Here is a 13080-nt window from a genome sequence, read left to right on the forward strand (position 1 = left end):
TTATTTATTTATTTATTTATTTATTTATTTATTTATTTATTTATTTTTGAGACAGGGTCTCCCTATAGCCCCAGCTGTCTTGGAACGTGCTATGTAGACCAGGCTTGACTTGAACTCACAGAAATCTGCCTGCCTCTGCCTCCCGAGTGCAAGTGCTAGGATTAAAGGTATGTGCCACCACACCCGACCTTCATTTTTAAAATTTTTACTTATTTGTTATTTTATGTGTATGAGGGCTTTGCCTGTATGTATCTAAGTGTACCAATGCATGCAATGCCTGCAGAGGCCAGATGAGGGCATCAAATCCCCTGGAACTGGAGTTATGGATGGCGAGCAGCTATGTGGGTGTTGGGACTCTAACCAGGTCCCTGCAAGAGCAGCCAGTGCTCTAAACCACTGAGCCATCTTTTCAGCACCATGAGTAGCAATGTTTATGATAAATAAAATTGTGATCGCTCAGAAGTCATGGTTTTTGCTCATTCATCTGAATGAAAAGGAAAAGCCCAAGCACACCTCACTTGCATGCCTATCCCTGTACCTTAACAGCTCTCTGGGGTTTCAGCATGACTTCTGTGTTACGCGTTATCTCATTAGGAGACACATCATGAGAAAGTCACCATGGACAACAAAATTGAATCCCCTGAGGCCAGGACACACAGGGTTCCCAGCATCCCTCACCTGGCGTTTTCTCAGCGTCTTCAGGAGCCTCTGGATCTTGGGGCATGTCTGTGTCCTGGGGACCTTCAGAGTCTGGTGTGGACTGAGAGGACATGGATGTCTTGGATGTCTTTGGAGTTCTCTTGTCAGAATCTGCTCTCTGCTGCTGTAACCACTCATCCTTGTAGCCATTGCTGATAAGTTTTGAAAAGTTTGTTGGTGAACTGGTTTTTTGACCAGGCCTCAAAAAGAGAAAAGCAAATGTTAAACTTAAGTACAAAGATTAATTTAAGAAAAAAACCAGGGGCCAGTGTGGTGCCTTTAATCCCAGCACTTGGGAGGCAGAGACAGGTTAGATCTCTGTGAGATAGAGGCCAGTCTGGTCTACATAGCGAGTTCCAGGCCAGCCTGGTCTACATAGTGAGTTCCAGGCCAGCTGGGGCCATAGGGAGACCCTGTCTCAAAAAGAAAACTGAATGCAGCATTTAGGGAACATACTGATAAGAAGTTAGATGCATTAGTGACTTAACACATGAGGGAGCCTGGTGCTTAGCTCTGCCCCCTTTTCTCTCTCCCCCTCCTTCCCCACTGTTTTTTGTGTGTATATCTCATCTGTCAGTCAGTCTTTTTCTGTATTTTAAATATAAAACTGAACTCAGAGCATCTCTCAAGCATAAATGAGACTATATTTAATCTACTTTCCCAAACCTTTTTTCATATTGATCAATTAAAACTTAGTAATCATTCTGGTATTCCCCAGGGAAGACCTCAGCAATACTCCCCCTCCCCCATACTCCAAGGGGACTGCTGGGAGCCACCATCCCTGTCCCATTTCTTCCTTGGTATTTGCTCCAGCAGCACTCTGTCTGCCTGGTTTTCATACCTGCTCAGCCCACAGATCTTATCATAACCCTGAAGAGTGGCAGAGCAGAATCAGCCTTCAGGTCCAGCAGGTATGGAGCACTCCTGTCCTCTCCGGAGCCACAGGCTTCAGAATTATGAATCACTTTATTAAGTGCTTTCTCAATGGGCCCCTCTTCTATCACAATGTCATTAAATGTGACTGTTTCCCCTGGGTGAGAAGCTATGTGTAGAACCAGTCAGCCATGAATGACATTTGTTCTCTCCTAAACCAGAATTCTGGGTAAGGAGACACTGGGGATTGCCTTCTCCAGCTGGGAGACCGACAGGCATCCACACACCTAGTGAATCCCCGCTGAATGCAGAGCCAGAGTGCTTGCTCACAAGGTGCAGAGCCCCATGCTCAGGCCTTGGCGACAGTGAGCACCAGGACCAAGCATCAGGAGCAGGGACAAGTGGCTCCAACCTACTAATGAATGCAGAAGGGCAAGCATGTGCTCAAAGGCGCAAACTGGGTGTCAGAAGGGAACAAAAGTGCAACTAGATGAGCAGGCCAGGCTGGGCGGGGCTCTGTGGGCGGGGCTCGGAAGGCCTGCCAGTGCCACCACTGGCACAATCCTCAGTTGGGTGAAACCCAACCTCACCTGTCAGAGGTCAGGCACTTACATTGGAGGCAACGACAGTCTGCTGCCTGCAGGATCTTTGGGACCAACCGGGGTCCCCACTTTGCTGGGATTCTTGGAGTTAATAGCTGGCAGTTTCACCTGTGTGAAAAGAAACAAATCTGTGAGTTAAGGTAGAAGAAAACTCACCAGGAGTGGTAGAGACACAAAACCCGCAGCACTGACTGTTAGTGTGGTAACGGGCTGTCACAATAGAATAAAATCCAATAGCCATCCCACTTAACAGGGCGGCTTGTAAAAGCGGCAAAGTGTGGTTCAAAACCAGTTGCCATATTTAAGTAAAGAGGCAGTCTGCTCAGGAGGAGAAAGACCAGCGAATAACAGAGATACCAGAGGCCTGTCCTGAAGGGGCTTGCTGGAGGGGAGGGGTCCCCAGGCCCACATGAAATGAAAGTGCCTGTATGGTGAGGTTCACAGGGGCTTTGTAATAACCACCACCAAGTTTATGAATAACCAGTCAGCACCTGATCCACAACAGAGCATTGCTCCGCCATACAAAGGAACTGGGTTCAGACACTGACAGCGTGGTCGTATCTCCAATGTATGGTGCCCCCTGGCTCCTCCTCCCTTCCTTTATCATGAGCAAGCAGCATTCCAGGGAAGTTTTAACTTAATAAAAATGGAAAAATCCAGAAGTAGGGTAGTGAGTGAGCACGTATTGAGCTTCCTTTCTATAAGCCAGACTTGAAGTACCATGCAGCTTTCCCCAAGATAACTGTTAACCTGTTAAGCACCACTCAGCATAAATAATCTTATCTGTGTCAACATACACAGAAAGAAAAAGACAGCCCTGCAACAGCATTGCCCTTAGTTATGCAGGGAGTCGGAGAAGCAAAGCAGCTGCAGGTGACACCCTCGGAGCTCCTGTTACCTTTCTTTTTTCGTTTTCAAGTTCCTCAGGCTCTCTTTGCCAAACCGTCTTCATGTCAAAGTCGAAGGGGCCTCTTCTGGACTCGTAGCTACCATTGGCCTGCTCAGGGCTGAATTCTTTGTAAACCATGTAATCTGGCATGGAGACCACAGGGACTCTGTAAGGGCAGATGACCAGTTATAGCCAGTCCCTGGCTCTCTCCTTTCTCTCCATTCTTTCCTCCCCTCTCCCTCTGTCCTCTCTTTCTCCTTCCTCTCTCTCTCCCTCCCTCCTTTCTTCCTCTCTCTCTCCTTCCCTCTCTCTTTTCTTTCTCCCTCATCTCTCTCTTCTCTCTATGGTCCTTGAAGACACAGGTAAACCCTTTCCATCTCCTACTGAGCAAACATACCGGCCTTTCTCTACGGTCAGCCCCAAGGATCCCTGGGACAACTCAGAAATTTCAGGGTGATATATGAGCGAAAAGGGGCATGCTAAAGTATGAACTAATAAAACAGATGACTTAGAATTATTTCTTTTAGAATAGCATTTACTACTTTGTTCCCATCAAAGACCTAAATACCCCCAAACACTGACCATTTAACATCATCTAAACTAATAATCACCTTCTTCTGCTCTGTTAGATGGTCAATTTTAATATGAGTGTTTAGTATCCAACTGGCCTTCCCACACAACGCATAGGGAAGTATCGGCTCCAGGGTCTCCTGTCTTCCTTTCCTGCCTGATTTTGTTCATCCTGTCTCATTCCCTCTCTTTTCTGAACTTCAAACACTGACCATTTAACATCATCTAAACTAATAATCACCTTCTTCTGCTCTGTTAGATGGTCAATTTTAATATGAGTGTTTAGTATCCAACTGGCCTTCCCACACAACGCATAGGGAAGTATCGGCTCCAGGGTCTCCTGTCTTCCTTTCCTGCCTGATTTTGTTCATCCTGTCTCATTCCCTCTCTTTTCTGAACTTAGCACAAATTATTCATTTAAAAACTCGGTGGGAGTTAAATATTCACTTGCCATTGGCATGTAAAACTTTTATGCATTCTTTGTTCCTGCTAAAAATTAAAGCAGAGGCTGGAGAAGTTGTCCAGTGGTTAGAGCACTGACTGTTCTTCTAGAGGACCTGGGTTCAGTTCCCAACTCCCACATGGCTGCTAACAACCGTCTAACTCCAGTTCCGGGGGATCTGACTCCCCCACTTCTTTGGGCCTCCACAGGCATCGAATGTCATGGGTACACCTACATACAGGCAAGCAAAACATTCCATACATACACAAAAATATTAAACGCTAATTAATTAAAAAAGAAAAACAAAATAAAGCTAGAAAAGTGGTGCCTACCTGTCATCCCAGCACTTAAGAGACAAAGGCAGGGGGATCATGAGTTTGAAGACAACCTGGGCCTCAAATCACTTCAAACAGCCTGAGATGTTTAAAAAATAACATGTGTGATGGCTATTCCTGGCTGTCACCCCCCTCTCTTTTCTTTCTCCCTCATCTCTCTCTTCTCTCTATGATCCTTGAAGACACAGGTAAACCCTTTCAATCTCCTACTGAGCTAAATACCCCAAACACTGACCATTGAACATCATCTAAACTAATAATCACTTTCTTCTGCTCTGTTAGATGGTCAATTTTAATATGAGTGTTTAATGCATAGGGAAGTATCAGCTCCAGGGTCTCCTGTCCTCCTTTCTTGCCTGCTTTTGTTCATCCTGTCTCATTCCCTCTCTTTTCTGAACTTAGCACAAATTATTCATTTAAAAACTCGGTGGAAGTTAAATATTCACTTGCCATAGGCATGTAAAACTTTTATGTGTTCTTTGTTCCTGCTAAAAATTAAAGCAGAGGCTGGAGAGGTTGTCCAGTGGTTAGAGCACTGACTGTTCTTCTAGAGGACCTGGGTTCAGTTCCCAACTCCCACATGGCTGCTAACAACCGTCTAACTCCAGTTCCGGGGGATCTGACTCCCCTACTTCTTTGGGCCTCCACAGGCATCGAATGTCATACAGGCAAGCAAAACATTCCATACATACACAAAAAATTAAATGCTAATTAATTAAAAAAGAAAAACAAAATAAAGCTAGAAAAGTGGTGCCTACCTGTCATCCCAGCACTTAAGAGACAAAGGCAGGGGGATCATGAGTTTGAAGACAACCTGGGCCTCAAATCACTTCAAACAGCCTGAGATGTTTAAAAAATAACATGTGTGATGGCTATTCCTGGCTGTCAACGTGACTGGATCTGGGATTAACTGAAATGAGAGAGACCTTCTTGACTGGATCATCTGAAGCTGGAAGACACACCCTAAATGTGGGTGTTACCCTCTGATGGCACCATATAAAAGCCATGGCAGAAGTGAGCTCTTGCTTTTTGCCACTTGATTTGTCAGACCTTCGGCACCAGATTGGGATGACTGAGACATCCAGCCTCAGGGACTGAGCAGCTACTGGAATCTCAGCCTCTCCAGTGTGGTGTAGCCATTGTTGGACTACTCAGACTCTATCTAAAAACTCGGTGGAAGTTAAATATTCACTTGCCATAGGCATGTAAAACTTTTATGTGTTCTTTGTTCCTGCTAAAAATTAAAGCAGAGGCTGGAGAGGTTGTCCAGTGGTTAGAGCACTGACTGTTCTTCAAGAGGACCTGGGTTCAGTTCCCAATGCCCACATGGCTGCTAACAACCGTCTAACTCCAGTTCCGGGGGATCTGACTCCCCTACTTCTTTGGGCCTCCACAGGCATCGAATGTCATACAGGCAAGCAAAACATTCCATACATACACAAAAAATTAAATGCTAATTAATTAAAAAAGAAAAACAAAATAAAGCTAGAAAAGTGGTGCCTACTCATCTGTGCTGGTCAAGCCTGGTAAAGAAAAACACAAAACAAAGAACACTTCTAAAAAGAAAAAATGGGCTGGAGAGATGGCTCAGAGTTAAGAGCACGGGCTGCTTTTGCAGAGGACCCGGGTTCGATTCCCAGCACCCACATAGTGGCTAACAACCATCCTTAACTCCAGTTCCAGGGGATCCAATGCCCTCTTCTGATCTCTGAGGGCAATGCACCACACAGGTGTACCTACCTACATGCAGGCATTACACACATACTCATACAGTAAAAATAAATCCTAAAATTATTCCTTTGTGTTTCCTCTCAGACAAGAGAGGTGTGTGGAAGGTCAAGTTTGCACGGTCACAAGTACAAATTCTTAGGTGGTGTAACATTGTGGGGTGACAGCCCCCCCACCACCCTAGAAGCTGAGTTCTGTGTACATTTCTAGTGATCTGTCATCTGTATTGAGAAGAAATCCTTGGCCCAGGCTGCTGCTCTGTGGCAGGCAGATGTAATCAGGTTCCATGGGACAGAGAATAAAAACCTAAGGGTACTTGTTAATAAGTGGCCAAAAGACCCACATCTTGTAGGGCACAGGGTGCTCTTTGTTTCCTTAACTCTCGTTTCCTGACAATTTATGCTATGTTCTTCAAAGCTGTACACAGTAGTGCTGGGGGGCTGTAATAGCACATGGTCCTGTCAGTATTAGATATTTGTAATTTTCCAACTCAAATTGAGATTTAAAAAAATTATTTTATTATATTTGTTTGTGTGTGTGTGCGTGTGTGGCCATACACGTCATAGCAATCATGTGGAGGTCAGAGGACAACTTGCAGGAGTCAGTCATCTCCTTTCACCATTTGGGTCCCAGGGATTGAACTCATTCTGTCAGGCTTGGCAGCAAGCACCGTTACCAGTCTGGCAGGGAATAGGCCACCGGGGAGCCTTTCCTGGACCCATTAAGATACTCACTCTCGTTGATGGACCGTCAGAGGCTTGCTGTGGTGGATATACCAGTCTGGCAGGGAATAGGCCACTGGGGAGCCTTTCTTGGACCCGGCTGCAAAGTGCTTCAGTAAATCTCAAAGAGAAAGGGACATAGGACATAGTTTTGTGTTGTACAGAGCATTCCTAGCACCCAAAAGGGGAAGCTGTGTGAATTTCCCTTGGTGGCCTTTGCATGGGCTGACAACTGAGTGTCCTGTTTGGTGCTCAAGCAGAAACATCCCTCACACACCTTCACCTCCTCCCACGCTTCCTCCTCATGAGTGTGGACAGAGCTCCGGGTCCTGAGCTACGTCTATGTCAGTCACCACCACCACTCACTCCCTCAAGGGTTCAGCCCTCCTCTTCTCCAGGGCCCCCTAACCTTCAGCCAGCTCCAGGCTGGCTCCAACCCTACAGCCATCTGACTCTTCTATGCCACAGTTGTGGACCTGTCCCCACCCCATAGCTCTTTCCTAGAGAGCTTGCTCCCTCCAGATTCCCAGATGGGAAATCACCAAGAGGATGTGCCTGTCATTCTGGAACTCTGCTAAGAGGTACTGAGCACAGGCTCCTCCCCCTTCTGTCCCTCCTGTTCATTAGTGTCCAAGAGCAGTGAGTGGGCAGAACTGGTCTTGTCAGATGATACCAACAGCTAAACAGTTAACAATAGCCAAGGCCATGGCAGCAACATGAAAAGTTTACTCAGAAAATTCTTTCTAAAGTTTTTAAACTTTAAAATCCTTCTGTTGTGACTTAGAGAAAAGCTGGAGGAATGGTATAAATTCCCCTCACCCCTTCACCCAGATTCCGAACCCCTGCATTGTCCCACCTGTGTGGAACTCTGTTTCTTTTCCCTCCCATCTCCCCTTGTTAATACTGCTGTCTACTCAGCACTGTTGAGTGGCATGTCAGGCTGTCCCTTCATCCTCTGCACCTCAGCAGCTACCAACAAAAAATGGTCCTTACATAATCCCAGTGCCACGAGGGCATTGGCAATGCTTTCATTGAATTTCAGGCCTTGGTCAGATTTGCCAGTTTCTTTACCAACAAAGGCAGGGGCTGTCTTGGTCCTGCCCCACCCGCTACTTTGCCTTGTCAGCCAAATGGTGTGGTGTGAGTTTGGAATGGTCATGTGCAGACTTGATCACCTGTCTTCTAATCCTCCTATGACATTCGATGTAGGGACAATGACAGCCAGAGGGGAGAAAAGTTTAGTATCTCTCAAAGTCACATGTTCCAAAGCCTAGCAGAGACTTCTGGGATGTGGTCCCTTAATCCTCTGACCAGTGATTGAAGTCTATATGCCTTCCATGTCTACTTGTACAAAAGTTAATTCTCATCAAAGATTGTACACATCCCAATCTCCTCAATGAGCCTAAGTTTCCAAAGGTTTGGACAAAGCACATAGATTTCGTAGTAATGCTGGTATGCAGATGAGTTTAGAAACAATACCCCCTTTTCCTGCTCACAAGCCACCCAGTGCACCGCGGGCTTACCGGGTCTGCCACCTTGCTTAGCCAGCTTCACATACTCTGAGTCTGTTTCCTTTATCCAGTACCTCCGAGCACGAGGCATGTTCCCATTTGGGGAGTCTCCCAAATCACTGAGCCCTGGGATCTGGGATGCTGGTGGGGCACCCACAGCCTTCTCAGAGCACTTGACAGGTACATGGTAATACCAATCTAGACAGGAGGGAGGCAGGCACAGTATTAGCTGGTGGAGGAGGACACGTGATCAGGAGGCCCTCTATTCCCTGCTCTGTGCACAACACTGGCAGGGCAGCACATGCCACAGAGCACATGAGCAAGAAAGGAGCTGCCAACTCTAAACATGTGTGACAACTTAGAAAAGCACAGGCCACAGTTACATTTCCAGGACCCCCAGGTATGCCAGCCACTGATGCTAAATGGAAGGGACAGCACCTCCTCCTCAAAGCTGAGTGTTCACACCTTCCACTGGTGTACTAGGTCCAGGACTATACAAATTCACAGTGCCTGCCCCATTCCCTATCTTCTTCCCTCTCTTTTCCTCCTTCTCCCATAAAATTCTTAGCTGTGTTTCCTGTTATGTTGGGAAACATGCTGACTTGAAAACTCCCAAATCATTTAAACCACTGTGGATATGTAGAACATCTGGCTAGGTGATGGTCAGGATTTGACAAGCTACATGTATTAAAATACTGATATGTCAGTTCTGTCACAGACACAACAATCTGATCAAACCTGTTTGCCACTTTTACAAGAGCAGAAGGAAGGCGGCCAGGGTGTGGTCCAAGAAGCCTCACCTAGTTAACAGCTGTGTTGGAAGTCACCACCTGCCTCCCACACCCACCAGCAGACAGAAGACCCTGTGTCCCAGTGGCAGGCCAGCTGCACACACAAGTACTATGCTGGAGGCCACAGTGAGCAATTGGAAGTGACAGAGGCCTGGATGGGTGTTAGAAGGGAGACTCACTGGGCCAGAGCAACCACCCATGATAGAAAACCTCCTCGAACTTAAGATTCAAAGACTTTAAGAAAGATGGAGGTGAAGCATGGTGAATGCAGGCTGGGTGATTTCTGTTCTGAGGAGGGAACTGGAGGTAGTAGCTCACAGGACGTCAGAAGAGAAACACTGAGAGCTTGTCCTGTCTTCCCTTCCCAAGGTGACACAAGTCCTAAGCAGAAAGGGAGAGGAGCTGGGCATGGCCTGACAAGGTGACAAGGTGACAAGGCTCGCTAGGCTTTGAGCTGAGGGCATCGAGGAGAGGGTCTGTAGTCCGGCTTGGGACCATCCCTGAGACTCCCAGAGTGTGACCTTCTGTCAAGGGCCAAAGGGCCATAGGTGCTTTAGGTTAGTCTGTATCAAAAATTAACCAGATGCCAAAACATAAGGGAGAAAACTATCACATCAACTGAAAGATTTGGAAACAAAGTTTAGGGGAAAATACCCCAAAGACTCAATTCATGTGGCACAGGTGTTGGCTATGTTTAATAACACTTGCCAGATGCACTCTCAGGGACTCCTGGCATTCAGAGTCAAACACAGAGCCTAGCTCTCCATGGTAGATTTAATGGCAAACTTTATGTGTCAATTTGGCTCAGCCACAGTAACCAGACTTTGGATAAACATTATTCTGGATGCTTTTGAGGTGCTCTTTTAAAGGAAAATTATCACTTAAATTAGCCAACTTTGAATAAAGCAGACAATTCTCCAATGATAGGGTGAACTTCCTTAGCTCAATTAAAAGTCTTAAGAAAAATGAATGGGATCCCCTGAGGAAGAGGGAATTCTGCCTCTACATGCACTTTGAGCTTGAACTGCAACCCTGCTCCTCCCCTGGTTCCAGCCTGTCGTGCAGATTCTATTCTTACCAGCCCCACAATTGCATGAGCTAATTCCTCAAAATGAACCTTTCTCCTTTTATAGGTAGGTAGATGGCTGGCTAGTTACGCTGCTCAGAAGAACCCTGACTAGGAGTCAGGGCATGGGGAAATAGAATTGAATAAACAACTTAAGGGCAGAAACCAGGAGTGCCCGTCCTCTAAACCCAAACGCTCAGACTGCCAATTTCTACTTAGAATTAAACTGGTTCACTGCCTAAAAATGGATGGCATTTAACCTGGAAACTTTAAAAATGTCTGAAACGCACTAGCTGAACGAACCAACATGATGTAGGTTGAGAAGAAAGAAAAACCATGGGGAAAAAGTTTAAAGACTTGCACATAAAATCACTGGGAGTTCAGCAGCACCTTTGTGATCATCGATTGATGTTTCTTTTCGAGGAAAGTAATTTGTTCTTGCTTTATTTTTTCTCTCTGTTTTGATTGCTAATTAATCCACAGAGAGCAGTGCCTCTTCTGTCTCCTCATTACTGGAAGCTTTGGGCAGGCACTGAACACTAATACACCTGTAAATGTGTGAGCAGGAACAGCCAGAGAGCAAGGGCCCCATCAGAGGAACAACCCATCACCATCTAGTACACACACAGGAGGTTAAGGGGATGGATGCACAGGCATCTTTTCAGCTTTCATCACTTTCATCATTAGTACCTGTGTGACACCAGCTCACCTGCTGCCTGGCTGCTTTTCTTTACATAGCTGTCCTATATGATGTCATGAGTGCCCTTAATTTCTCATTATCCAAATAAGGAAATGGTGTAAGAGACATCGATCCAAGCTAAAGGGTGCTCCCTCCCCCTGCCCCGTTTCTGGCCTCTAAACCAGAGACAGTGTTTTATACACCCTCGTGTCCACAGGAGCACAGGCTGATGTCTTTAGGCTGTACAGAAGAAAAAAAAAACATTTGGTAGGTGTGTTATATTGGGCTGCTTACTCCAAACACAGCATGCCTCACTTTCCTGGTCTGTAAAATGGGACAATGATTCCTGGTAAGGTTGTTACGGAGTTAGACACGTTGGTGTACAAAAACTGCTCAAACTATGGCTGGCACTTGTCAGAGTCTATCAGTGCTATTCTCAGATTTGAGACCACTCCCCAAGGCTTGAAGTCACAGGAAGCTTACAGAGCCTGGGATGGAATGAGAGCTGGCCAGCTCTCTTGAACTGTATACCGCCCACCCCAGCTCTCAGTAAAGGGGTGTTGTCATCAACAGCGGTCTTATAGGGGAAGTGGAAGGGAGACGCTTGGTTTCCTCCTGAGGAAGAGGCGATGGCTCCAGCTGGTCCCTCCCAGCCCCATGCCAGTCATCAGCCCTTCCTGAGATGTGGAGGGAAAAAAAAGGAAAAGCAGAGGACAGCATTTGGGGACGTCTTCCTTCCCTCCTCAGCTTCAAAGCCTGCTACGCAGAACCCACGAATCTCTATGGATTCTCCTTTCCTATACCAAGCTATTGAAAACAGGAAACATTTATCTTGACTGGGGCCTAAGTTAGAGGCAAAAGCTAGGAAGTCAATGAAATAGATGAGCCAGAAAAATAGCTTTCTCGAGAACATTCAGGGGGAATTTTGAGGATTAACACTACAAAACAAATTTCAATGGGCTCCTAACCCTCACCACTGAAAAGGAGATGGGGCTCAAGGGTAGATAGGTCTCTTGCCTACCATGCAAAAGGTCCTGGGTTCAACCCCCAGCACTGACGGGGCAAAAATAGCAAGAACAGGGGCATCTATTGTTTCAGCTTTTATCAGCCCTCCTCCATCCCCACTCACCGCAGGGAGCGTAGCGGTGAGAGGCGCCCTGCACCTCCTTGCTGGTGTTCCTCATGGCTCCGCGCTCAGAGAACTTGGAGAACTTCGGAAGAGAGAGGAGCTGCTGCGCAGAGCCCTAGCTTAAAGGGTTGGCTGGGCGCTGCTGACCCGCCCGCTGGGAGCCGCAGCTGCAGTCCGCGCCCTGTAGCTCCGCCCGCCTCCAGTTCACCTCCTGCAGACGCCTCACGCCCGAGCTGGTACTAGCAGGGCGGGTACACGGAGGCGCCGCGTCCCCGTGGCCACACAGCGCAACACGTGCGGCAGAGTAGACAGCAGGCGCACACTCAGCGACCAGCAGCACCTGGCAGGTGCACGCAGGGTACACAGCAGGAAAATAATAGGTGTCCTATCCGCTCGCCAGTCTCGGGTTTGCGGCTCAAGTTTGTACCGGCCCGGGCCACACCAAACTCCCTGGGAGATGTGGAACCACAGCTGCACGCGTCGTCAGGGCAACGGCCCGAAGGCCAACCAGCGTGCGAGGCGCCTGTGCCCAGAGCCACTAGGCTCAGAGCGCAGGCGCCACCTGTCAACTGCCTGGAACTGAGGCGGGGCCTCCTGGCAGCACAGAGTGGCCGGGCGGGGCTTGGGGTGGGGCACTGGACGGAACCAAATCTATGCCCTTCTCACCGTGGCGCCCCCACCCACAGGCCCCCACAGGGAAACCTAATAACTGCCTATCTACCACCAGGTTTTCCAAGTGAAAGTAATTATTGCCTCACCTTAAAGAAACAAAACAAAAACAACACAACAAAAAATCTTGGGTATGGTGATGTAACTCGTAACCCCGGCACTTGGGAGGTGTAGGCAGGAGGTTCAGGAATTCAGTCATCTTGGGCTCCTCAGTGAATTTTAGACATTTGCTAATGAGTTGTTTAGTGTATTAAAACATACTGATCCATACCTTGGAAATTCAGAAAATAGACATTTCTGCAAACTGGGTCAATATTGAAATTACTGTGTAAGTGTTCTTTGTGTCTTATTTTGGAGAAAGTATTTGTCTTATTT

The 13080-nt window shown here is 47.1% G+C and overlaps 2 protein-coding genes across 3 annotated transcripts in view; one reads left to right on the forward strand and one right to left on the reverse strand.

The window, feature by feature from the left end:
- Positions 1–12504, reverse strand: part of CUNH7orf57 (chromosome unknown C7orf57 homolog) — a 26043-nt gene extending 13539 nt beyond the window's left edge. Inside the window, exons 1-6 of one of the 2 annotated variants that reach the window (XM_017800368.2) lie at positions 12037–12504; positions 8384–8569; positions 6873–6981; positions 3073–3229; positions 2185–2282; positions 679–851 (exon numbers count right to left, since the gene is read on the reverse strand). In XM_017800368.2, the coding sequence (XP_017655857.1) occupies positions 679–851; positions 2185–2282; positions 3073–3229; positions 6873–6981; positions 8384–8569; positions 12037–12091 (778 nt within the window). In that variant the 5' untranslated portion in view covers positions 12092–12504. Of the gene's footprint in view, positions 1–678; positions 900–2184; positions 2283–3072; positions 3230–6872; positions 6982–8383; positions 8570–12036 lie in introns of both variants that reach the window. The other variant, XM_017800367.2, reaches the window with a different exon arrangement.
- Positions 12328–13080, forward strand: part of Sun3 (Sad1 and UNC84 domain containing 3) — a 41311-nt gene continuing 40558 nt past the window's right edge. The window contains exon 1 of the mRNA XM_008842182.1: positions 12328–12362. The gene's annotated coding sequence lies outside the window, so the exon portion shown is untranslated. The remainder of the gene's footprint in view (positions 12363–13080) is intronic.

Source organism: Nannospalax galili, unplaced genomic scaffold (genome assembly GCF_000622305.1).
Source record: "Nannospalax galili isolate Female #2095 unplaced genomic scaffold, S.galili_v1.0 scaffold321, whole genome shotgun sequence".
NCBI classification, from domain to species: Eukaryota; Metazoa; Chordata; class Mammalia; order Rodentia; family Spalacidae; genus Nannospalax; species Nannospalax galili.